Raw genomic sequence first — 25427 nt, 5'->3', positions numbered from 1 at the left:
GTTAATGCTATGTTATTAATCAAATAATTGAAATTACTGTTTCACATTATTCCTGAAATTGATTAATCTAATTTATGATTAAATTGATTGTCACAAAAATAATCAAGTAATGGTTTCTAATTATAATTTTTTTAGTTCATTTCAGCTATCCAAAGAAAAGGTGGTGTGCATTATGAGTTGAGGGTCTTGGGTTCATTTCTCACTGCCACTAAACTTACTCACACTGTCTTTTTTCATTGTAAAAGTACTAAGTCTATCTGCCACTGTTACTAAGTTTGAATCTGTTGACCAGAATGACGGCAACATCTGCTGCATAGGTTTGCCTATTTAAAGTACATCAGTACAACTTGGGTTATGAAACAAAAGAAATACCAGTAGGTCTCTTATAATAGTGAAGTATATATAATATCAAAACTCCATGGAGAAAATTGGGAGGTTATGTTTTTGACTTATAATTTTGTAATTGTAATTTGTAATGTTGTACTAATAATTGCAGATTTACGGAAGAGCTCCATTTCTTTCAGAACTTAATTATTTAATGTTATTACTTGTATAAGTAGGCACAGACTGGAGAGGATGGGGTCTAAACTATTCCCCCTATTGTTTTTTGAAATTAATATAAAAAGAAAAAATGACCAAGCAGCTGTACACCACATACAGCATCAAAAAGAAACATCACAAGTCAATATTATTATTTGATTGCATTATTAATTAACATAAAACTTTCATGAGGTTTCACAGAATCAACACAGTTAGTCTACAGCAATCCAGTTAAGGAAACAACCAATAACTGGTTATTTGTAAACCAATACAACAATCTGAATATTGATTAAATGATGCTGAGGTAAATTTTTGCTCTTCAAGTTTTTCCAGACACAAAGAATGTGTCTAGACTTTGGAGATTTGTTTTCATCAATGTTAATATTTTTTGGGACACCTGCAGCTGTTACAGCATAAACAAAATTTGATTTGTCATTGTTTAGAATATTAAATTATCTTAAAAAATATAGTTTTTTAGTGATGTTACATTAGTCTGAAGACCCAATAATATGAACTGAAAATGTAAGTCTGTTTTTCAACAGTTAAAATGTTAATGTTTTTTTGGTTAAATTTGTAGAATTGCATGACAAAATCACCACAATATATAACCTAAAAGGTTGCACTTTCACTTGAATGGATAGGTAATGTTTATTATTTTCATTTTTGCATATATAGTTAGCTGCATAACTATGCATTAGGATTGAATTTGGGAATCTTGCTCTTCTGAGAAAATGGAGATTCAAGAGTCTTATTCCATAGTGCTATGACAACAAATGTTATATATTCAACTCATGAAACAAAACTTCCAGTTAGTAAAATTATCTTGACACAAAGTCAATGCAGTGAGCTATACACCAGAATGTCTCTTCAAATATTTCTGTTATTTTTATTGAAAATGAAAGCCAATGAGGTTGGCTGGTCCCCCAAACCCCACCAAAATTAACACTTTAAACTTTTTATTTGGGATTGCAGTCATAAAATAGGGACATACAAATATTTATTCATTTAATTTTGACTTATATTGTGAAAACCAAAAATATGTGACTACTGGACCATCAGAATACTGGGCTTTCACTGTTGTTTTGTGTGTGTGTGTGTGTGTTTTTGGTCTTCTTGAGCTCTGAAATAAGTGAAAATGCAGTTGGTATAACTGTATAGTAAATGTCTTTTTTAAATAATTTTAAAATGGGCATTCTGTTATAGTTTTCTTTCTATTTATAATAATAAGTTATTATAACTGTTTAATTTTAATTAAAATCTTTGAAATGTTTCTTATGAAGTACTTTTATCTTGAATATCACATTTCTAGAAATAAAGATATAAGCCTCCAATTTCTGGATTATAACCTGAGTTAATTGCTTACAGAATATGTTGACATTATATTAACTTTAATTTATTTAAGTTAATTAAAAATTTGTGGTCAGAACTGAACAATCTAAAATATTTTATTAATGTGGAAGTACCTCCTTTAATGTAAAAACTACCAAACTTTAGTTACATTGTTACACAATGAACTGTAAAAATGTTAACTGATATCATACCATTATCATTGTAAAAGTGAACATTACTCCAGCTAGTGTGTAGTTGAACATTATTATTTATTAGTACTATAACAACATATTATCTAAATAGACTTCCTGTTTCAATTTTTATTCATTTTGCAATGGTTTTTAAGCTTTGTAAAATAATATTATATAACTATCAAAAGTTTTGTTTCAGAGAATAAATTTGTTCTAATTTTTAGGTTGCTCGAAGAATATACAAAAGTACCAGATGTTTTGCTTTGGCTAAGTACATGTTTACCTTGTAAATAAAATGAGTCATGTTCATTTGTCTTGACTGGTTACAAAGCATTTAGAGAAACTGCATAGTCATAGAATTATAGCTACAACACTTAAGGCCTTAACAGTTTGAAACAGGTTTATGAACTTGTAAAACAGGACTTGATTGCCTGAAATAACATGTTGTAAAAGTGTATTGTTGGAACAGGTGACTGAGAAGTGAATAAATCATTTATTTTGTCTATGTTAAACAGTGCAGTTTGATTAAATATATATTTTGATGTAGACAGTTTAAAAAATAAATTCTGAATTATTGTGCCTGTAATCTGAAAACAGATTCTTTTTTAATATTTTTCACCATTTAATAAAACATTTTGAGACAAATGTTTTTGTTAATTTTAACTGAAAAATATTTTGGAATTGATATTTTCTATTTATTTAGCTTATTTTATAAAGAAAAATAAAATGTTCATACTTTCATTTCTGCACAGCTGTAAATTATTTTGTCTGTAAACTAGAAAAAACATTCATTAATTTATTTTTAGAATTTTTCTTCATTCTCAAAAGATAACCATCTTTTTTAAGAACCTATCACCCCTTTATAATATATCACCTGTTTTTTTTTGTTTTCTCCTTATATGTAGAGGGGTTGTAGGGGCATGTAACTGATTAATTAGCCCATTGATTAATCAACTAGTAACTACCACTATTTACCAAACTGGTGTCAATAGATGTTTCTGTGATTACTTTTTAACAATTGGAATCTAACAAACTCTGAGACTGTCATATATTAGCTACTTGTTAATTAATCCTTGTACTGGATAGAAACTTTACTTGTGAAAAATTGATATTTTTGTCATAGCTTTTGTTTGTTTTTCATTCTGGAAGTTTTTTTAAGAGTTTTGAAGGGGCTTAAAAAGGGCAAAACATGATAAATTATGGTTTTTTAACATCTACGTGTGAAAACAATCCAGGATAGGCAGTTCTTCATAGAATAGGTCAAGTAATTTTGTAATTATGAGTATTCTTACTTTAGCACTGTTTGAAAGATCAAACAGACATGCTACTATAACCACTGCTGGTTCTTTGTATTACTGTGTATTCAGTATGAATATCAATCTTAATATGATTATTTTAAATATGGATTCTCCCATTTTCTACTTTTAAGCAATACTCTTAACAGATCTGAGCCTAATATCAAGCATTGTTTTAAAGTATGAATGCTGTCCACTACAGCTAAGAAAAGAGTTCAAAATTATTTTAATGATAATCTAGTTCATTGTAGTAGAACTAGCTATTTGTATTTTTGGTTTTTACAGTGATAGTCTATTTTGAAAGAGAAATAATTATTAATTTCTTACCATAGATTAATGATGTCCAAATACAGCAAAGATGCTTCGGTCTTGGTTAACTTTTTTTTAGATTTTCTTTGTAAAATCAGCTGAATATGATGCTTAGCGGATTCAATATATGACAATGTAGGACTAATTGTAGTATTTGCTTCAAAATTTTTCAATTAAATATATTTATATCTAACAACATAAGCCAGGTTAATTTTCTTTTATTGTAATAACTACATTACTCCATAGCATGCAGTCTTTTATCAAGAAGCTCATCTCTCAGTCTGTGACTGGCAGGTTTGAATCTCTCTCAGTTTTAGGGTCATTGCATGATGGTTAATTTCCCTCTTTGTTGGTTAATGAGTAGCTTAACAGTTGGCAGTTGAAAGTATCGAGTAGCTGCCTTTCCTCTACTTTTCTGCTGCTAAATTAGAGATGACTAGCACAGATAATACTTATGTAGCTTTGGGAAAAGTTCAAACCAAACTAAACCTCATAAGACATTTATATTTGTTGTGATTGTAGTTGACAGGGAAAACGAAGCTGTGATAACCTCCCTGTTACACTATTTCCTTCATTTTACTGGTACATCAGCTGTTATATACTGTGTATGGCATATTTCCCTACTTTTGTTCTAGTGTTTTTATTCATTAATATTGTTTGTATGTTTTTATAGGTTTTGACCCTTTGTGTCTATCCAGATCTTATAAAAGATGATCGATTTCCTTCTGATGTCAAGGAGCGAGCTAAGTTAATTCTTTCTTACTGTGGTGGAAAAAGTGTTGGTATGTTGAAGAAAAGTTTTAATATTGTGAAATTATGATTTTTAAATTTGTCTCCCACTTTTTACCCAGAAATTATTCCTCTAAGGATATACACCAAAGTTGTGACTTAGAAATTTTAGTGTTGTAGAATAAAGTATTTAGAATGAATTAATCTCTTCACTACATTTAAAAACTTTTTATCAACTGAATTAAATAAGTGTTTCACAAAGTTTATATCAGTTCATAGTCACCAAACTTTTTATAAACCTGAGCCCCCTTGGTGTGAATTCCTGTAAGTGGTGAGGCGACTTCCAAGGGTAGGTTCTGTTTTTTCAGTTTACCTCCTCTGAGATCTAAATGTCCACCCTTGTGTTTGCTGTGTGTGGTGACCCATGAAGGGGAGAAGAGGATGCTGGTGGTTGAGGGATCCAACCTTAACATACCACTTTGGCCATTAATTCCTGTAAACGGGCAGCCTTGGGGTGGCCCCCATTGGGTCATTTGGCTGGTCAACTTGGACTAGGGTCAACCAAGTACCAGTGTTGGATGTTCTCAGCAGGTGTTGTGGACATTGTATCTGATGCTGGTGTTTGGGTATAGTGCTCACAAAACCCTGGCATTGCTATAGTGTCCTTGTTTGGCATTGTAGGGCTCCATGGTGGGTGAGGATAAACAAAAATGGCCATATTTATACAATGGAACTGTCGAGGTTTACGTTCTAATGTGAATGACATCAAAACACTGATTGCTTCCTACCATCCTATATGTCTTTCCTCACAGGAAACATTTCTGAAACCTACCAATATAATCACCTTTCAGCAGTTTTCTTTGTACAGATATGATGGGCTGTGTAATGACAAGTGCAAGATGGGGTGGCACTGTTGGTTGATTAGCATTTGCTCACCCTGTCTTTGTCACTCAACACACCCTTGGAGGCCGTAGCCATCCGTGTTTCTTTGGATCACACCATCACTGTTTGTTCTCTCTACCTGTTGCCTAGAGAGACCTGTGATCAATCAGACCTTGATTCTCTCATTGAATGGCTACCATCTCCCTTTTTATTCCTAGGGGACTTTAATGGACATCATCCCCTCTGGGGAAGTACTGATATTGATAGGAGGAGCCACTTCGTAGAGTGTATGCTCTCTGACCACAACTTTTCTCTTTTTAATACTGGTTCTTCTACTTATTTTCATGCACCTAGTCAGTTCTTTACTGCTATTGATTGTTTAGTTTGCTCCCCTTCACTATTCTCCCACTTTTCATTGAGGGTTGACAATAACCCATGAGGCAGTGATCATTTACCTATAATTTTGAGAGAGACTGACTGTGGTCAATGTCACCCAACTCATGTGCCCATGTGGAAGCTGAATCAAGCAAACTGGCCCTCTTTTACTCCTCTCACAGAACTTGATCCTGCCATCATCTATAAGCCATCAATAGATGACTATGTGGCAGCAGTAACTGACTATATTATACAGGCAACTGCTTAGTGTATTCTGAAAACCTTGAAACATTTTCCACGATATCCTTGTGGTGGAATCCTGCCTACCACATGGCACAGAAGGCTCAAAAGCAGGCCTAGGATTCTTTTCATAGGTATCCCACCCTCTCACACCGCAAGCTTTCCAGCAGGCTCGTGTATATGTTTGGTGGGTAAAACATCAATGCCAGAAGGAATCTTGTATCCAGTTCAGAACCAGCATATCTTCTACAACCAGTTCCAAAGTCATATAGGACAGGATTCGAAAGGTCAGTGGGCAATATAATTATGTGTCCCTCCCCCTCTCAATCTTTCTCTCAGGCCAGGATGTAGCTGATACCTGGAGCATTGCCGATACTCTAGGTGAAAGCTTTTGCCAGGTATCTAGCACTTCTGCTTCACTTTCTTAGCCATCAAGACTCAGACAGAGCAGTCACCTCTTTCTTTTTGAGCTGATTGTCTCTAAGATTATAATTGTTCCTTTACACTGGTGGAACTCAAACTGGCCCTTCATTGATCTGGAAGTACACATCTTGATGATGTACACTATGAAATTCTGTGCCATCTATCTCCTGCTTCTCTTGCTATTCTTCTGATTGTTTTTAACCAGATCTGGTGGAAGAATGTTTTGCTGATACCTGGTGCCAGGCTATTGTCCTATCTTTCTCTGAGCCTCGGAAGGATCCCAAGATTCCTTCAAACTATTGTGTGGGCTCTTATGACAGGGCTCTTCCAGGGACCATTTGATTTGACTTGAAACGTCAATCAGAGAAGCCTTTCTAAGATGGCAACATCTTGTATCAGTATTCTTTGACATTAAAAAAGCTTATGACACAATATGGAGGTATGGCATTTTTTCAAGAACTCCGTTTATGTTTGTTACATGGTCATTTGCTAATTTTTATTAAAGTATTTTATAATAGACAGGCGATTCCAAGTTCATGTGGGTTCGACACTTTCCACTTCTTTTCTACAGGAACTTGAAGTCCTTCAGGGCTGTGCTTTGAGTGTCACACTTTTCGGTATAAAGATTAATGCCATCACTGAACAACTCCCTCTTACTGTTGCAAATGGGCTTTATGTTGATGACTTTCACATCTCCTGTCAGTCATCGAACATGAGGTATATTGAGTGGCAGCTACAGACTTCCCTCAATCATTTACTGAAGTGGACCACAGCAAACGGTTTTAAATTCTCTCTCTCTCTCTAAAACCATTTGCATGCACTTTTGTTGCCAAATGAGTATTCTCCCTGATCTGGGGTGAGAAGATTATGATTGAAGAAAGTAAATTACTGTCATTCTAATCTTGCTATCTGTTCACAACAAGATGAGTTTTTTCCTTTCATAGATCAATTTTTAAACTGTTATATGATTCTACATAAGTAATATTACAATGCAATGCATTGCTAGACCTGCCAAATTTTAAGGTTTAAGATTTTCTTTATATTTTATGTTAGTCAGCTGTCCTGAGAGTGTGTAAACAATTTATTTTGTTTTATACTCCTAAATTTGCGTGAACTCTGTCCATGTTTTTTCAGTACTTATTACAGTTGTGGTAAAAATAACTTCCGAGACCACACCAGAAAACATTACTGGCTAGACAACTTTAAAGAAATGTACAGCAACTTATAGGTACCATGTGTGATATTAAATCACAATTAATAATTACCACTATGAATATTATAGAATTTTTTAGCAGTTTACTAACTGTACCAATGATTTAGAATTCAAGTATGTACTTACTGTAAGGCTTAGTCATAATGAGACATGTTAAATATAATAATTATTTTTATAGATTTATGCACATAAAATTTCTTAAATTATTCACAACACAAAATGTTGCCAATACTTTTAGATAAATGGATCTTCCAAAGTAGTGTAAAACTTTACAGGCAGTTTTAACAGCATTTTTAAAACTGGTAGCATCAGTAAAAGTAGCATCATGAGCAGAATCAATATCTACTTCAATAACAATGAACCCACCAGTATCAGTGCAGTGGGAAGAATGAACATTGACTTAAGTAACAATAAACCTGTCAGTATCAACATCACAATGTGCAGCAGTAACGTCCGTAGCAGTGACAAAAACATTAGCAGCAAAAAGCAGAACTTTCCATGGCTTGAATTCAGATGTGTGATACAAATGATTTACTTTGTTGTGTATGTATGTGGACCATTCAAAGTAATCTCTTTATGTCCATCACAACATTCTTCAGTTTCCACATCTGCATGGGTAATATAATGGAATGATTTTAGAATGAGCAAGGATGATATATAAAATCAAACCATAACAGAAGTTGGAGTCATAACAAGTCAGACTACAAAAATCATTATCAAAATACAGGATGCAGCAGCAAAGTATGTGAGCAACAATAAAGTTGAAAGACAGAAGAGAAGTAGGAAAGCACTTGATGTGATTTATGATGCTGGTATATATTGAGGAAGGCAAGTTTTGGCATACAGGGTTACTAAGGCTCGTGAAGGAACCTTTATGGAATTGTTGAAGCTGGTGTCACAGCACAATCTGTAGTTTAATGGTCATTTTTCTTTACATGGCTATAATGAGTACTGCAGTTGGGTCTCACAGAATGAAATTATGAAACTCGCAGCTCATAATGCCCTTTGTGATATTGTGAAGGTTGTTAACAAAACTGTTTTTCGGCATCATTTGTGTGAAGTTTGTAACTCTATGTCAGGAGCAATGTGCATGAGATATGTTAATGATGATTTAAATCTATGTTATAAATGGATAGCATTCTTTGTGTTTAGTAATGCAGCTGTTGAAAACATTACAAATACAATCAAATAAGGACTTACCATATGAATTAGATAATTAGTTTGCACAGAGTTATAATTCAGTCAGCACAACAAAAGTTCAGAAAAAGTAAAGAAGCAATGTGAATTTCTGATCTGGTCATGAACAGAAGTTGATGGTCCAAAATGCTGTAAATTTGGAGAAGTTACAAGAAGTTCTGTAACAGGTTGTCACATTTATTGCACAGTAGGACATCATATGAAGTCTTTACAATGGATTATGTCCATTCTGCCACTTTTATGACCTTTGTGTTCAACATGCTAGGTTTTGTGAGGCAGTGCCATGATGTCATTTATTTCTTAACATACCAGTTTGTAGATTGCTAAAAGACTTGTAATGTATGTGCAAGCTCATTGGTTTTTTAATAGATGTAGAAGACCAGAATTGTTTTTGGTCTGAAGCTGTTTTTAATAACTCAAACAGTGCATATTCTAATACAGTCATTGTACATTTATCCATTCAGAAACTGGAGAAATGGCTTTTCTTCTGCAGGTAGCTAATGATGCTGGCATTACAACAGTTTTACAAATACATTTTATCTGATTAACTCTATAAACATTGAAGAATCTACATTGTACAGAGGTGCAAATGTCAAGCAAACTGTAGAAGTTGAATTTGTCCGTGTTTGCAACTACTGTTGAATCAGCTTCCATAGGATATCCTATAGATAATTTGAAGCAGGTAGAAGTGATGAAGAAAGCTCTACACAAGCAATCTGCAACAAGTATTAGTGAAGTGTACAACATTGATCAAGATAACCTGGTGTTATTAAAATCAAGGGACTGTATGAACTATGAAGAAGTACACAGTGTCTTTACTGAGAACTCTCCATATTTATTAGAAGTTTATGTACATTATTTTTGTGAAACAATGCAAAGAGATCCTGTGCTTAAGGATGTCTGTCCATTTTTCACTCTACTCAGTCTATATGGTAGCTCCAGCAGCTACATGAACTGCAGAAGGATGATTTTATGCCCTAAGGAAGATGAAAAGTTAATAGCACCTTACCATGTTAGTCTCTCATGAATCATCTTGCTTGGCCCCATATCCTGAAGAATGAAATGGATGAATTGGATTTAAAAAAGTTATTAACAAATTTATTAGTGTCATTACAGCTTGTCTAAATGTGTTGTCTATTTAAATGAAAGTTCATTATGTATAAAGTATTTATTTAGTTGATTTCCTGGTTGGGGCAGCATGTCTAGCTGAGTTCAGTAGGTATGCAGTTAGTTTAGAAAATTCCATGAACTGGAGAGGAAATTCTTAGAAATTTCTATAAAAGACTATAACATTCCCTTATTACACTGACTTTTATAATAAAGAATATTGTATATAAGTGGTATTATTCTTTTACATGTATAGCTTGACCAGCTACACTTTTTTTCATTTTTGAAAATCTTCACTGTCCATTCAGCAAGTGTTCAACATCAATTGTGTTGTAACCCTAACGTACAATTCCAGATGCTATTTGGCTTTGTATCTCCATTTTATTATTACATGTAACTAAAAAGTTGTTATGCACACCATAGAGATGTGATATTCTACATGTCTGCTAGTAGTTATCTCTAGTGGCTTGTTGCTTCATAAGCATGTTCTTCCCTGACTGTACACTCAAACGCCAACACTAGTAAAGCAGACAAAAATTGCTGCCCATCTCTGATGCTCCATAGCATTCAGACTATCTCTCCATGTACCTGATGTACAATTTCAGATGGTACCAGGTTTTGGTTGATCAACTCCATCAATATGGTATCTTTGCTTTTCAAAATAAGATATTGAGGTCACCCACTGAATTGTCTCCAAGTGCTGCAGTCCTCTGGACTCTCCATTGTATCCCCCCTTTCTAGTGGAGTATAGAAATCCTTACTACCTACCAGTTCCTAACCATTGGAGTGGTGAATCATGCAGGTCTGTCCTCCTGAATGATATATCATACCACTGAGTTGAGAGTATGGTGGTGACATTCTGCAGGTGTCACTGGCATATCACACTTGCTACAATGGACCTGATGTATAATTCCAGATGCTGTCAGATTTTGATTGTAACTCTGTGCTGTATACCTGTCTATATGTTTTTTTTTCTTGCCATTCTTTGGATGCACATTCCTGGTGAGTCTGAATTTCATTGGAGATGGGCTAGTTATGGTTGTTGTCATGTGTAGATGGTGTGATGCTCTTCCTACTGTGGAGCTGATCTCCAGTTCCAGGCACCACCAGGTTTTTGCTGAAGCACTCTGCCATGTCAGAAATTGCAGTTTACCCCTTATACTGGGGCATTCATCCTCTTTATAATCTTTGGAGGTACATTCCCAGTAGGTCTAGTGTTATTTGGAAATTTTCTAGCTACTAAAGTCTTCACGTGTGTGCTGATCAGTATCCTTCTTCATACAGTGTACTGGATGAGAAATGCCAACTGCCATAAAGTTTTGGACTGGTGATGCATCCCAGATTTGCAGTCCCTCTTCCAATCATATGCTAGATATCAGTTCCCGGCAGATCTGGTATTGGTTGTAGCTAGACATAGAACACATTTTCCTGCTTGTTTATGGGTGGTGTAACAGATTTGCTATTATACATTTAATCTAGTATCTGCATTTGTTTAAGAGTGTTGCTTGTAACATATATTGTTGGATGTGTATTGTGTAAGTCCTGCTTATTCTGGCCTGGCAAGGCCAGGTGGTTAAGACACTCAACTTATAATCTGAGAGTCACATGTTCGATTCCATCATACCAAACATGCTTGCCTTTTCAGCAGCAAAGGCATTATAATGTGACAGTCAATCCACTGTTTGTTGGTAAAAGAGTAGCCCAAGAGTTGGCAGTGGGTGGTGATGACTAGCTGCCTTTCCTCTAGTCTTACACTGCTAAATTAGGGATGGCTTGTACAGATAGCCTTTGAGTAGCTTTGCACGAAATTCAAAACAAACCAAACCTGCTTATTCTATAAATTTGTAAAAGCTTCTCAAGAATAAGAATCGACAATATATGTTTTATGAAAATGCTAGTATATCTCCAAATATTTTTGAACTTTTAAGAATCTTACCTAATGATATAAGAGCTATCTGTTGTAAAATGTGGTGATAGTAATAGAATATTGTTTGGTTGCTACAGTCAGTATACTCTAAGCCTAAGGAGCTATATTTCTGAATAACACTTATTAATCATAAAACTACAGAATCTGACCAGGAACATTACAAGCTACTGAACTTAATGAATTAACTTCAAATGTTAGTATTTCTGTGAAGCCATAGTGTAATTTTCTCAGAAAAAAACTTGCATGTGAAGAATAGAGCTAACTAGCTAGCATTCCCATCATGTGAAGTGTATGTGTATCAATAAAAAGTGATTTGCATCAAGAAAATATTTGGTTTCAGACCCATTGCCATCAGGTTTTGGACTGGAGATGTCTTCCTTCCAGGGTTTTTCACCTGCATACCATTTTGGCATTAGTTCCTGGCAGATGTGGTGTTATTTGTGTTGGAAATGCATACAAATGCAAGAGAATATTTGTACAAAAGCTTGTCTTTACTAAGAATTCCTGTTTTGAGGTGAAGAAGTAGATGATCTTCCACCTGATGTGAATCTGCTGTACCATTCCAGATACTAAATAAATTCGGATGAGGTTGAAATACCATTATGGCCTGCTACACCCTAGCCACTCAACATTCAGGAGTCCCATTCATTTGTTATACATATTTTCCAATTCCATTTTGTTTGTTCATGATACTGTCATAAAAAGTGAAGAGTATGCATGGATCAGATGTGGTGTGGTCTCCTGCTGAAGTGTGATGTTTTATCTTTTTGTTCCACACCTCCTGGTCTCTCTTGGGGCAGTTACAGAAGGGTTTATTTTTTGTTGTTTTTTTATCAGCCCTCCACCAATTGATCATGGGATCCTAACTGTTTTGTGAGGGGAGGTATTGTGTTGGAAGTTAGCATTTCCTACACTGAAAATGTAATTTCAGTAGAAACTTTTCTCCTTTCACATTTTTCGTTCAGCCTTCCCACTTCCAATGGTATGTGGCATAGACCTTCTGACCAATTTCAAAGTGATTAGCAAGTGCAGGTTTGAAGAGTACAATGGGAGTGGTGTTACATTGTCATTGTTGAAGAGCTGCTTCATGGTCATTTGCATTTTGATACACAGATGGGGGGAAGTGGAGGGCCAGAGGAATGCATTGAAAATTTGCACTGATAAAGGATATTGCTAGTCAAGAAAAGCTATTTTGTGGGTAGATGTATGTATCTATCAGAAATACATTTTCAGTTTTAAAAAAATTCTAACTTTAAGCCATATTCATGTGCCAGATTATAAAGAATTAAGTTTAGTCTCTTCTTTAGAACTGTAATGTATGTATATTCATTGGTTATTAGTTTAAACATTCAATAAAACAAAGCCTATTTCAAATCATTTCTTTTTATTTAATGAGTTGAAATAATTTTATGATAATTCTTTAAACCAAGATTCTGATAGGAAGGATGTTAAAAATATTCTCCAAATTTTACATTGGAAAATTAACAGTTAAATTTGTTTCATTTTATGAAATACATGTGTATAAAATTAAAATGATTTAATTGCATGTGTTTTCCAGGGTCATACAGTGACAGTGCAGGTATTGAAATAATTAGAAAGCATATAGCTGCTTACATTGAAAATCGTGATGGTGTACCATCAGACTACCTTAACTGCATTCTGTCTACAGGAGCAAGTGAAGGTGTTAGAGTAAGTACTGAGAATGTTTAATATTATACATGTAGGTGTACTTTTTTTTTCTGAATTACATGTCACAAGAAATAGAATAGTAATATAATTTCAACACTTGGAACTTATCTTGAACATGTTAGATGCTGTAAACAACAGCAAAACAAAAAAATTTTGTAAGTTGTGATGGTGGCGATAATTTGGCAGATATAGAGAAAATGGCCTGATCTGATTTGAAATGGTTGTTTGTCCATTACAGATTTGATACTTGCAGGGAATTAGTTCATTAGAAGTTTCAACACAGTTTTCCACAGATTTTTTCTGTATGTACAGAAGCACTGCTCTATTGAGTGCACTTTGTGCATTCCAGAAAAACTGGAAAAGCTTCTATTACTCCACTAGATCATCAGTTGAGGTACTCACACTGGTAGTGATCTTTTTGACTCTTAGTTTTTGAAGAGATTGAACCTGCTCTGTAATCTCTTTAGTTTTAAAATCTGACAATATCCCAGTATTTTTACCTTAAATAACTTATTTTTCTGTGTAAATGGCAATATTTGACAACTTCCCACTATATTCTTATGAAATGTTTGTAATAATAAATGATACTATAGATGAAATACTTATTCATGCCACAGTGTTTTTGATGACATTAAATTTCATGGCTTCTAACTATTAGTAATAATTACCCTTTAGTACAAATTGTATACATTTTTACGCTCAGGGATTTTTTATCTTTGTTAAAATCCAAAAGTGGTTTTAAGCTTACATTCAAGAGCTATAAGCATGGTGTTAGAAGGTACTAACAGAACATAAAGAATACATATCTTGGTTTGTTGTATGGTATCAGTTTGATCCTGAAATTAAAGGTAAATTCCAAGTGAACCCAGTGAAGAATAACTAAGTAGAGATATGTAAAAAAGGTTTTTCAAGTTTGATTTGATTTTGCTTATGAAACTACTTAAATTCACACTTTGATCTGGAAAGATTTTGAATAAACACAACTTAGTAAATGCACAATCAAAAGTGGCTTCCCTTTCCTCTATATTATTGTCATAACTATAAACAAATTACACTGCACAACAATTTTTTTGAGAAGTTTTGCTTACAGAAAAGTTTTTTGCTGATTGTGACAGGTACCTGGTGGGTATGCACAAATATAGTTTTGGTTTTGCTTCATCACGTAGGAACTCTAAGAAATAGACAGTTAACTGTTTACCAGCAATAATGTATTTAATTGCGTTTATGTTCCTAATGCACTATTAAGTTCAACATAATTAAAAGTGTTTTGCTCCTGATTTTCTTTTGTGTTCAATGTCCGGTGCATCACATTGCAATATCCAACAGTCGTCAGCAAGCATTCTCTGATTCCAGTTACCCTTATATCATTTTTCCATTGTAGCAAAACTGAAGATTTCTATGAAACGGTACGTGATGGGCAAATTTGGATGTGATTTTTGTGATCAGCAGCCAAAAATCTATAAGGAACACCCAACAGTGTTCAAGAAGCAAAAACTTTGTTGTGCAGTGTTATTCATCTCCAAACAGCCATGTTAGCAGATATTAGAGAAACAGAAACACTGGTAGTGAATGTTGCAAGTGAGGCATTTTTTTGGTGGCTTCAAATAATTGTGTTGATCAAGTTTTATGTAGGGTGTTCAGATGTTCTACTGCCAACAGTTTTGGATTATGGTCTGCAGAGAAACCCTATATCATCTCAGATCACCTGTGACCTCACCTTTAAAAGAAATTGGTAGATGAACTAAAGAAAAGTAATTCATGATATGTAATGTTGGATGATAAAACCACCACTGGTCAAGAGGTGAAGCAGTTGAATGTGTATATTAAATATTGAAAAAAAAAAACATAACCAAGGAATACCTTCTTTTCATCATGCCAAAATAAAGCAAATATCAGAAACAAATCCTGGATTTCCTTAAAGATTAGAAACAGTTGTCTTTCTGAGGTTTCTTTGAAGCATATCAGGTGATGACCCAAGTTTCAACAGTACTAAGTAATAGTAATGAGGTCATTAATTCCCTGAAGGAAGAGATCTGTAAAAGTTTTCTCCCTTTCATCCTCGAAAACCTTCACATTATACATAATGCATTTAGAGCTGACCTAGATATATAGGCTATTCAAATGTATGCTTTTTTTAGTGTTCTGCCAGCACCTATACAAATGTAAATATATAGTTTTCATGTGAATTAAAACAATTGATTAAGGTATCCAGACATTATTAGCCATGGCAAAGTGGCTCCTAGGATGACTCTGAGTTTTCTTTTCTAGTACAAATCCTTAGCTCATAGCTCTATTTCCTGACCAGTATAAAACCTAATTACAGCTGTTGTTATTAAGGATTTACTTGTTAGTCCAGTTTGTTTATTTTTTTACTGTACTCGCATGATTATCTTTTGTTATTGTCCTATTATTTAGTGGATTCCTATGTTATCCCTGATTGTTGTCTAGAATCAAGTAGCAGTTCTGTTATGTATTTAACCCATTTATATATTTAGTCAAATAGTAATTTGTCAGTTTGAAAGTAAATGATAAATAAATTTATAATCTAGTACAATGGATGAATAGTAATTTTTGACAATAAGTGTTTAATATCAACAAAAGGATCTGTTGCTGAAGGAAGGTTAAAAGATGGCGTATAAGACTCACAGAACTAATTTTCATTTATAAATTCTAATAAAAATTCCTAACATATAAACAAAAACTAGACAAATATAAGAACAAAACAAATTAAAAAACAAAGAAATTGTTGTTTGTTAGGCCTTCTGAAACTTGAATTGTGGTGTTTCAATATGTAATATAGGTATTAAAGTCATGTACTGTAACGTATTGTGAAGTTATGTTCGTATGACCATACAATTGTCAACAGTGGTATAAGTATACTATACAGTTCTCACAATTGTGGGGGATGGACAAAACCAACCAGAATTATAAATACAATTATGGAAAAATAAATGTAGGGGACCAGTTATTTTTTAAGTGGTAGGAGGGGTCATGTTTTGTAGTTTTGCTACTGGTTGTCAGTAGTAAATTGTATATATATGTATGCTGACAATGGGTAGCAAAGAGAGGTGCCAAATTCTCACGATCTTACAGGAAAGGCATACAGGGCTATTTAAATTTCTTTATTCAAATCAGAAATTACCAAATTAAGAACGTGTGTCTTATGAAAACAGGCCAAGAAACTTATAATTCACATCATACCATTATGCCTATCATAAATATAAAATTAGCATATCAAAATTATAAAAAAAGACTTGCACAGTTATAACCCACACCACCATTCAAGCAAAACAAAACCTGAATGTAAAATATAATACTACATTATGCCAATCCTACATGAAAGGTTTCTTAGGTGAAACTGGAAGAATTGTTATGGCTTGCTGAATATAAAAAAGGCATTAAATATGGAAATACAAAAAGTGTCATTTTTCTTTATATACAAGAGATTCTGGCCATTCAGTCGATTGGAAATCAACAAGATAACTACATAAAATGAAGGATCATTGAAAGTTGCTTAATGGAAAGTTTGTTTAATTTCAACATCTACAAAAGTCACTTCAGTCTAAACTTCCTGACCAACTTGAGGGGATTTAAAATTTTAGAATCATGTAAGCAGCATTGTCCAATTTTTCTGCCACAAGACAAGTGAGACCTAAAAGTGTGTCAAAATTAGTTTTTATAATATCAAGATGTCTGATGGTTTATTCTATTTATTGTTATTTTTCACTAATGGTATTACCATTCAAATCATATTACCATGCCAAGAACATTATTATGCCATTTTACAGAAGTTTTGGGGACCACAATGATATAATGGCTATTAGAATAGTAGCATATTACATGCACATACTGTAGGATTTTATTTAGAGGGGCTATGCTGATAAACTGCCTCTGCTAACTTGGCAGTCATGGTAACAATGTTTTACCTTTAGAAAACCTAAAACTTTAACTTTTAACAAATGCCTCACTATTTAAGACTTAAAATTATATTGCCCTTTGTTATTTTTCTAATTGTCAGTGTTTAATACAGGGATAGTGTTATTAGTAACAAAAAAGTCAGACTGCTCAAGAAAGCTAGGTAAGTTTTTGGTGTATTTCTGAAAGTGATAGATCGATACATGTACTCATTTATGTGTGTGTGCATGTGTAAAAATATCTATGATAGAGTTTCAAATGTGATGTTGGTGTGTTGTTTGTTGTCTTAAATTTTAATGGATATAAAAGCAACAACATGTCAACAAAGGTTTGGTGTCTGATCAATGATACAACAATACTTATCATTTTGTTTATTACTCTGTTTTTTGTACTGTTTAAAATTGTGTGTGTGTATGTGTGTTAATTTCTATGTTCGAGAATGTTGTGAATTTACATTTCATAAATAGACAGACTTAAATGATAATTAGTTCCATGCAATATTTGTGATGCAAACATTTAAAGCAATATATGTATATATTAGAATTCTATTTTCTAAACTTTTTTTTCTGCTAGTGTCATATTTTATGTGACTAAGAACTCTTTTAAAAGCTGGAAAACTTGCAAGTAAATAAAACTTCTATATTTCGTTATTGTACTTTAGCCAGTAATTGTTGTTGTTTTTTACATATTTTAGGAATGACACTTTTATGTTCTTGAGAATATCAATCTCATCAACCATGTAATTTGTGTAAATTTCTTGAAACAAACTCAGGAAAGGGGGTACACTTATGATTTGTGAGAGTCAACTTAGTGCTAATCTTTTTAAAAGTGCCTACATCTGTTTCAACTAACAGTTATTTTTCTTTTCTCATCAGTGATTGGCACTCCATTATACAAATGTTTGTGTAGCACACCTACGTTTCAATTTTACGTGACGGCACTAAATAAGATGGTGTGTAACACATGTGCATCAAGATCAATCATCTTTTTTGTGTAACTCATCAAAACTATGGTTGACTATTTATAAGCCCAATGGCCATGATTGGGTAATTTGCTTACAAAATTCAAAGACAAAATTTCATTTTCTCAGATTTTGTATAATGCTAGCTTATTCTTAAAAATTAAAGTTGTTATTGCTAAATGACCAGTTGAGGTAGCTGTTTCAAGGCACTTTAGTTATAAAACAAATTAAAGTTGTTATTGCTAAATGACCAGTTGAGGTAGCTGTTTCAAGGCACTTTAGTTATAAAACAAAATAAAATTGAATAGTTACAGAACATCACATACTTTTTGCACATTATTATTTTGTGTTGTTAGATGCATATTTCAAATATGAATTATTTTATACACTGTTACAAATTTATAAAAAGAAAATGCTTAAGTTTCATCTCAAAAGCATGAAAAACAAACAACGCTGAAGGTAAATTCTGAATTTCTTGTTTTTATTTCTATTTTCACTTATTATTATACAAGCAATGAAAGTGTAAAACTTTGAAATTTTTTATTAAATCAAAAAACATAAAACAGTTATAAAAATTAATTTTTTAGTAATTTTCACTTGTGTTACATGTAAAATTAGATGAGGAAGAGAGTTTAAAAACAAAGCATTACAACTGTAGATGTAGAATGTGTATATCATAATAAATGGCATATGAAACATTTACTGATGTACTAGATTTTAGTATATGAAAGAATTGCTTTAGTAACAATTTCATTTGGGATATTTTGAAAGTGGCAGAGTGAACTCAAGACAGTGTTGCTTATAATGCTTTTTACTTAACCTTTATATCCTAGAACATAAATGCAGATTTTTTTCTTGAAACAATTACATGTGTGATGTTTTTACGTTAATTTTAATAAAAGTCTTTGACATGTTTGTCACAGAACACATTATATAATGTCACATACATTGTAAAAATGTATAACTATTGAGTATATTTTCAAAATTTAAATTTCATCAATAAATTACTTCTGATGTTTCATGAAATAGTGTCTAATACATGCTATTTTTCAAAATGGTTTAGCTTCTTCTCAAAGGAGGGTAGGTTACTGTCTGATTCTCCAAGCTCAGTTGCTGTGGTCACTTGTCATGCTTTTGATTCAGTGGCATCCCTAATATACATATTTGTCTTGTATAATCCAATAAAGCTCTTATACAAAACTGTAATTTTTTTTTAATATATTCCAGACTGTGATTAATATTCTGAATCACTCCACAAGTGGAAAGCCTCCTGGTATCATGATTCCTATTCCTCAGTATCCTCTGTACTCTGCCACTCTTGCAGAATATGGCATGTATCAGGTAAGACCTACCATCCCTTTTCATGATTTTCTCTTCCTCAGTATTTGGAAATGCTTGCTGAATATGGCTTGTATCAGGCTTTCTCATTTGGCTGTCAGTAATAACTAACACTAGATGGCTTCATCTTGTATTATGTTTTTTGCTCCTTAGATTCATCTATAACTAGAAATATTAACAATAAATAACATTAATAAGGTGAAACTTACATCAACAGCATTCTTGTACTTGTACAACATCCCCTATGCTTACTGACACATTAGCTGGATCCTTATATAGTGACATAGTTCTTGTTTCTTAGTATAAGTAATTCATTCCTGTTTTTTATTATTGATTAAACATATCAACTAGCTGAAAACATCATGTGCAGGTAAGATTCTCTCCATATGTTAAAGTAATTTCTACTTCTTACAGTTGACTGACTTTATTAACCCTATGAGCCATGCCATCGTATTTGTAGACTTGCATTCAAAATTTTATTCAACTATTATTTTATGAATATATGTCAGTAAGTTTGGTATTATATTGTAGATTATAATTCAAATTTATATGCTATATATTAGTTAGTATCTTAATTTAAAAGTAAATATTAACTCTTGCATTAAGGGTTGGGTGGAATCCACCCAGTTCATGACCACAAAAGTAATTACACTATGATTTGTGATAATGTATACATATCTGTACAAAATTTTGCATGTTATTGGTAAACATTACAAGGCTTTCAAACACAAAATATCAGGCTTTTAAATTAAGTATAAAGATTTTATTTAATTAAAGCTTTTCTTGTAAATGTTTCCATTTAGAATGTTGACTATCCAATATGCAAAGTGATTTTGATTGCAAAATTAAAAATATTTTTTGTGCATCAGAACCTTTTCAGATTTCACACGCAAAAGAGTTTAAGATAAAAACTTTATATTTTACATGTTATTTTCACTACTGTACATAAATCTATGGTTATATTTGACCAACTCCGTAACCTCTAATTAGGAAATAAATATAATTGTTTTTCCTTTCTAGAATGACCACACATTATAACATGAAAACACAAATGTTTAGACTAAATAACTTAAATTTCATAACATTATACATTTATTTATATATATACATATTTTGTTGTTGTTGCTATTACATTGACCTTTCAGCAGTGCCTGCAGCTAACATCATAGAAGTTGCAATGATGCAGTGCACGTGTGCTTATGTATATAGAACTGGCCTTTAGAAAGCTCACTGATGTCTTACCTTACTACTTTGAATCTAGCATGAAAAGAAAGTTTCCCATGCAAATATTTTGCAGAAGCTGAGAAAACCACTGTGGGGATTTTCTGAGCTGTTGATTGGTTATATACACATCATTGTGAGAAGTAGGTGTACATAAGTATTTTAAAAAATGGAAGAGGCAGGCAGGGCCATCTTATTTGATTTAATAAATATATTAACATCTCAGCAAATATAAAATGTAAGAATTTCTTATCTTATAGTTAAGCTTTCCAGTATTGGCAAATTGAGTATCTAAATCATAAGAAACTACAGACTTTATATTCTGACATCACAGACATCTAATTTGAACCAATGTTGAATTCAATATACCACAGGACACACACAAATCAATACTTAGGATTTAATATTTATTTTTAAAAATAAGAAATTAACTGGCATAGAATGCTAAAATTCAAATTATAATATGATACCAAACTTATTAACACACATTCACAAAATAGTAGTTCAATAAAATGTGTAATGAGAGTTTAAAAACATGATGACATAGCCTCTGACCTGAGATTATAGAAAGACCTTACTCAGTAAGGTTAAAAAGAGGTTTGTTATAGTATAATTACAAAACTATTTAACTGTTGTTCCATCTCTTATCTGTTTGATAGATCAACTACTACCTTGATGAAGACAATGAGTGGGCACTTGATATCAGTGAGCTGAAACGAGCTGTGGACGTAGCTAGAGACCATTGTGAGCCTCGAGGACTAGTAGTAATAAATCCAGGCAATCCCACTGGTAAGTCATGTTGAAAGTAAAACCTACATGAACATAAACAAAATATAAATCACAACTTCTAACCCATGGCATTAGCACAGAACAATATTGGAAGAAGTTTGCTCAACTAACTGGTGTTAGTGTCACTTGTCTAACATATTAACTATTTATTTTTTGTATTGTAGTTTAGTTTTGATTTTTGTGCAATATCTTTTGTTTTTATCTAAATTTTTAATATTTTAAGGAAATATCTGTTTCAAGTTCTGATACTTGCAGAATCTTTAGAAGTAAGAAAAAAAGTCGAATATTTCTTCATTTACTTTTATTATGTATTTCGTAGGTTCTGTGTTAACAAGAGAAAACATTGAAAAAATTGTAAAGTTTGCTTATGAAGAACACCTCTTTCTTATGGCTGATGAGGTAAATGTCTAAAACTAGTTTTAAAAAACTCCCTAACCAAAATCTTCATGTTGTCTTACCCATGTGTGGGAAAATAATGAAAATTTTATATATGGTATTAATGTGTAGTAGACATTTTAGATCTGATAATTTGTCATGAAAACAAAATTCAAATTAAATCTTTCTCAATGTAAGGTTCAGGATATTATAAAATATGATGTCAGTCTAGCCTTATAGTCTGAACTGAAAGTCTTATTTGAATTCATTCTGTATAATTCACTACAGCTTTAGAGACTGATTTCCACAACATCCTCAGAGATTATAAAATCTGTTGTACTTAGTTATTCTGTGTATTCAATTACAATTTCAGAGATTAAATTCATATATACATGAGTCAATTTTTTTTGTATTTGGTCAGTGTAAAATAACATTTTGTTTTTAGGTTTATCAACATAACATCTATACAGAAGGAATGGAGTTTCATTCCTTCAAGAAGGTCATTACTCAGATGGGACCACCATACAGCAATATGGAATTAGCATCATTTATGTCTGCATCCAAAGGATTCATGGGAGAGTATGTTCAGTTTGTCTTACTAGACACACTAAAAATCATAAAATATATTCTTATTCCAATAATCCCAAGTATAGGACCACTTTCAGCTAGTAAATAACTTACCTTATCCAGTAGTGAGTAATTTTGTTATATCCTAATATCATGTTGTTTGAGTGTAGGGCAATATTAGGAGCAACTAGGCTACTTTCTGTTCATGTTTAAATTATTCTTACAGTAAATTATGTCTACTGTTAAGAAGCAATCTTTACTAGCTGTTTACAGTTGAGTGGCACTTGGTGACAAGTAATTTCAATTTAATATTTTGTTTGCTGTAGTATGTTAGTTTCATTCACTTGATGTATAGTTTTAAATTCTTGAGTCATTGATGATGCCACTGTCTTATAACTGTTGAAAGCATGTAAGTACTAAATGTTTTTAATAATTTACTCTGTTTGTTTTCCTGTCCTCGTTGTAATCTCTGTGTATGGTTTGTAAATTTTTGTTAGGTTGGGGTTTCTAGGAAACATTGCAGAGTTTAAGAGGTGTTAAAGATATTTATTGCTATTTGTAAGAACATCAGAACTTAGGTGTGTGTAATTTAAAGAAGGTTTTGAGCATATTTTACCAAGGTTCTATTTTTCATTACCAGATGTGGTTTGAGAGGAGGCTACTTTGAACTTGTTAATATTGATCCTGAGGTGAAAAAGATGTTATTAAAGTCCATCTCGGCCAAACTTTGTCCCAGTGTTCTAGGTCAGGTAAGTTCTCTGTTCCCAAATGAACTGCAAAGACATTTTTAGAAACTTCATGACCCAAAAGAGAAGAGAGTGGTATTAAAACATGACCTATTCAAGATTTGTCTATGCATTCTTGTTTAGGCATTGTGGTCAACAATAAGTTACCTACACAGATTGAAACTAAAAATAATTTATGAGGTAATAAAGTTTATTATATACAACAGAAAAGAACTATGTAATATATTGATTCAGAAGTAAAAATGAAATACTAAGCTTACAATGTAAAATAATCTTCATAAATGTAGAAATTTGTAACAGAAAATAATACTACTCAAAAGTATTTGAAAAGTCATTCTCTCTAATATTCATGCAACTGGCTTTAAAGCAAAATGGAGGATGTTATATTTGATGTATGAAAATCAGTTGTTGCATCTAAACCAAATAGCTTGCAAATACAAAAATACTGTTCATATATTTACAGAAGTACAAATCAGTTAACAAAATGGACCAAACTTCAAGACAAAATCTAGGTTTCTTTGCACCACACTGTTGAAAATCATTGTTTTTACTGTTATGCAAAAAACTTAATTGTTGCAAGTGTGCTCAGTATGTTTTAAAATATTTTTGTATCATTAACTTAAGTAGATAGCCATGGACTGTGTGATTAATCCACCTCAGCCAGGAGAGCCTTCTCATGAGAAGTTTGTTAAGGTTAGTTTTACTGTTATAGATATCTACTATAATTATACCTATTATTCAAAGTGACTTTATTAAGAAACAATAAATTTAGTGTTTTTTGTTGTTTTTCATAAAGGTGTATTTTGAATATAGACAAATCCACCTGATGAAGTATCTCATTTTCATTAATGTTTTTAGTTATTTTCAATGGTATAGTAAACTGAATTGTGTGTTCTAATTAGTGTTTGTAAAAATAATTAATAAGATAAAGCTGGTAATCAATCAGTTTTAAACAATTAAGTGGGGAAGTGTTTCATCACAGAATGTTAGATTTGTGACTATTTTGTGAGACAAGTAGTCTTAGTGCTATAAACTATATTTTGCAAAATTTGTCTTGTGGTCAGGGTTGTAACTACATTTGAGACCACCTTCATGGATCCAAACAATATATATGCATGTGCACAGAGAGAGAGAGAGAAAATTTGATTTTACCTATCATTTCTCTATGTATTTAGAGGAATATAACTGAAATTAACAGTTCCATCCAAGTTAGCATGGGAAGGAAGTTAGGAATAGACAGGAATATAAATACAGCAGGGATTTCAACATAACACACCATAAAAGTGGGTATAGAACATGCTAGATACATCACAAAATAGTTTCATTGGTAAAAGAATCTTGCTTTATGGGCCTATAGTATCAATATAATGTAGAAACTGTTGCAGTACCATAGTAGTGTAGTGCAGAGAAAAACAAGTTATTTTGTTTTATGGTAGAGTAAATGGTAGACTTGTCTCATGTTTTAACTTGAGTAACTTATTACATGGCTTATGCTCATTATGTGTGTTTCACAGGAAAAGAATGAAGTGCTACAGTCACTGAAAGAGAGAGCTGTTCTTGCTGCCAACACTTTCAACAGCATTGAAGGAATGCAGTGTAACAAAGTAGCTGGAGCTATGTATGCCTTTCCTCGACTGATTCTTCCAGAAAAGGCCATTGAGAAAGCCAAAGTAAGATATGTTTATTACTCTTTGTTTAATGTCAAAACTAAAACTTTTATAGTCGTACAATGACTTATTGAAATATTTTTCAGTATAATGAATTGTCATATATTATTTTCTGAACGTTTTCATTCTAGTAGCCATCTTTAGGATCTTTTGGGACATACATATACCACCTGAGCAGAGTACAAAACTTCTTCCAACTTCTTATTGGATCAATGAATTACTAGTTGAATAAACATTTAACTATCATCCTTTCATCTCTTGAAAGATTTATTAAACATACAGATTGTCAACACCATTTGTCATAGTAATATAATTTATTTTCTCAATACTCCAGTGAAAAGTGCTAGAAGTAGAAATTGAATCAATAACCAAAAACCTATAAATACAAGTGTAACAGGCAGG

General features: G+C 32.6%; 1 protein-coding gene across 1 annotated transcript in view; it reads left to right on the top strand.

Moving 5' to 3' along the window:
* LOC143231634 (alanine aminotransferase 2-like) overlaps nucleotides 1–25427 on the top strand; it is a 53582-nt gene that overhangs the window by 12204 nt on the left and 15951 nt on the right. Inside the window, exons 3-11 of the mRNA XM_076466172.1 lie at nucleotides 4338–4446; nucleotides 13316–13446; nucleotides 19550–19663; nucleotides 21541–21670; nucleotides 21990–22069; nucleotides 22491–22624; nucleotides 23253–23361; nucleotides 23986–24051; nucleotides 24873–25028. Of these exons, the coding sequence (XP_076322287.1) occupies nucleotides 4338–4446; nucleotides 13316–13446; nucleotides 19550–19663; nucleotides 21541–21670; nucleotides 21990–22069; nucleotides 22491–22624; nucleotides 23253–23361; nucleotides 23986–24051; nucleotides 24873–25028 (1029 nt within the window). The remainder of the gene's footprint in view (nucleotides 1–4337; nucleotides 4447–13315; nucleotides 13447–19549; nucleotides 19664–21540; nucleotides 21671–21989; nucleotides 22070–22490; nucleotides 22625–23252; nucleotides 23362–23985; nucleotides 24052–24872; nucleotides 25029–25427) is intronic.

Source organism: Tachypleus tridentatus, chromosome 11 (assembly GCF_004210375.1).
Source record: "Tachypleus tridentatus isolate NWPU-2018 chromosome 11, ASM421037v1, whole genome shotgun sequence".
Classification (NCBI taxonomy): Eukaryota; Metazoa; Arthropoda; class Merostomata; order Xiphosura; family Limulidae; genus Tachypleus; species Tachypleus tridentatus.
Note: the sequence above shows the minus strand (reverse complement) of the source record. Positions and strands in the feature narration are given on the sequence as shown.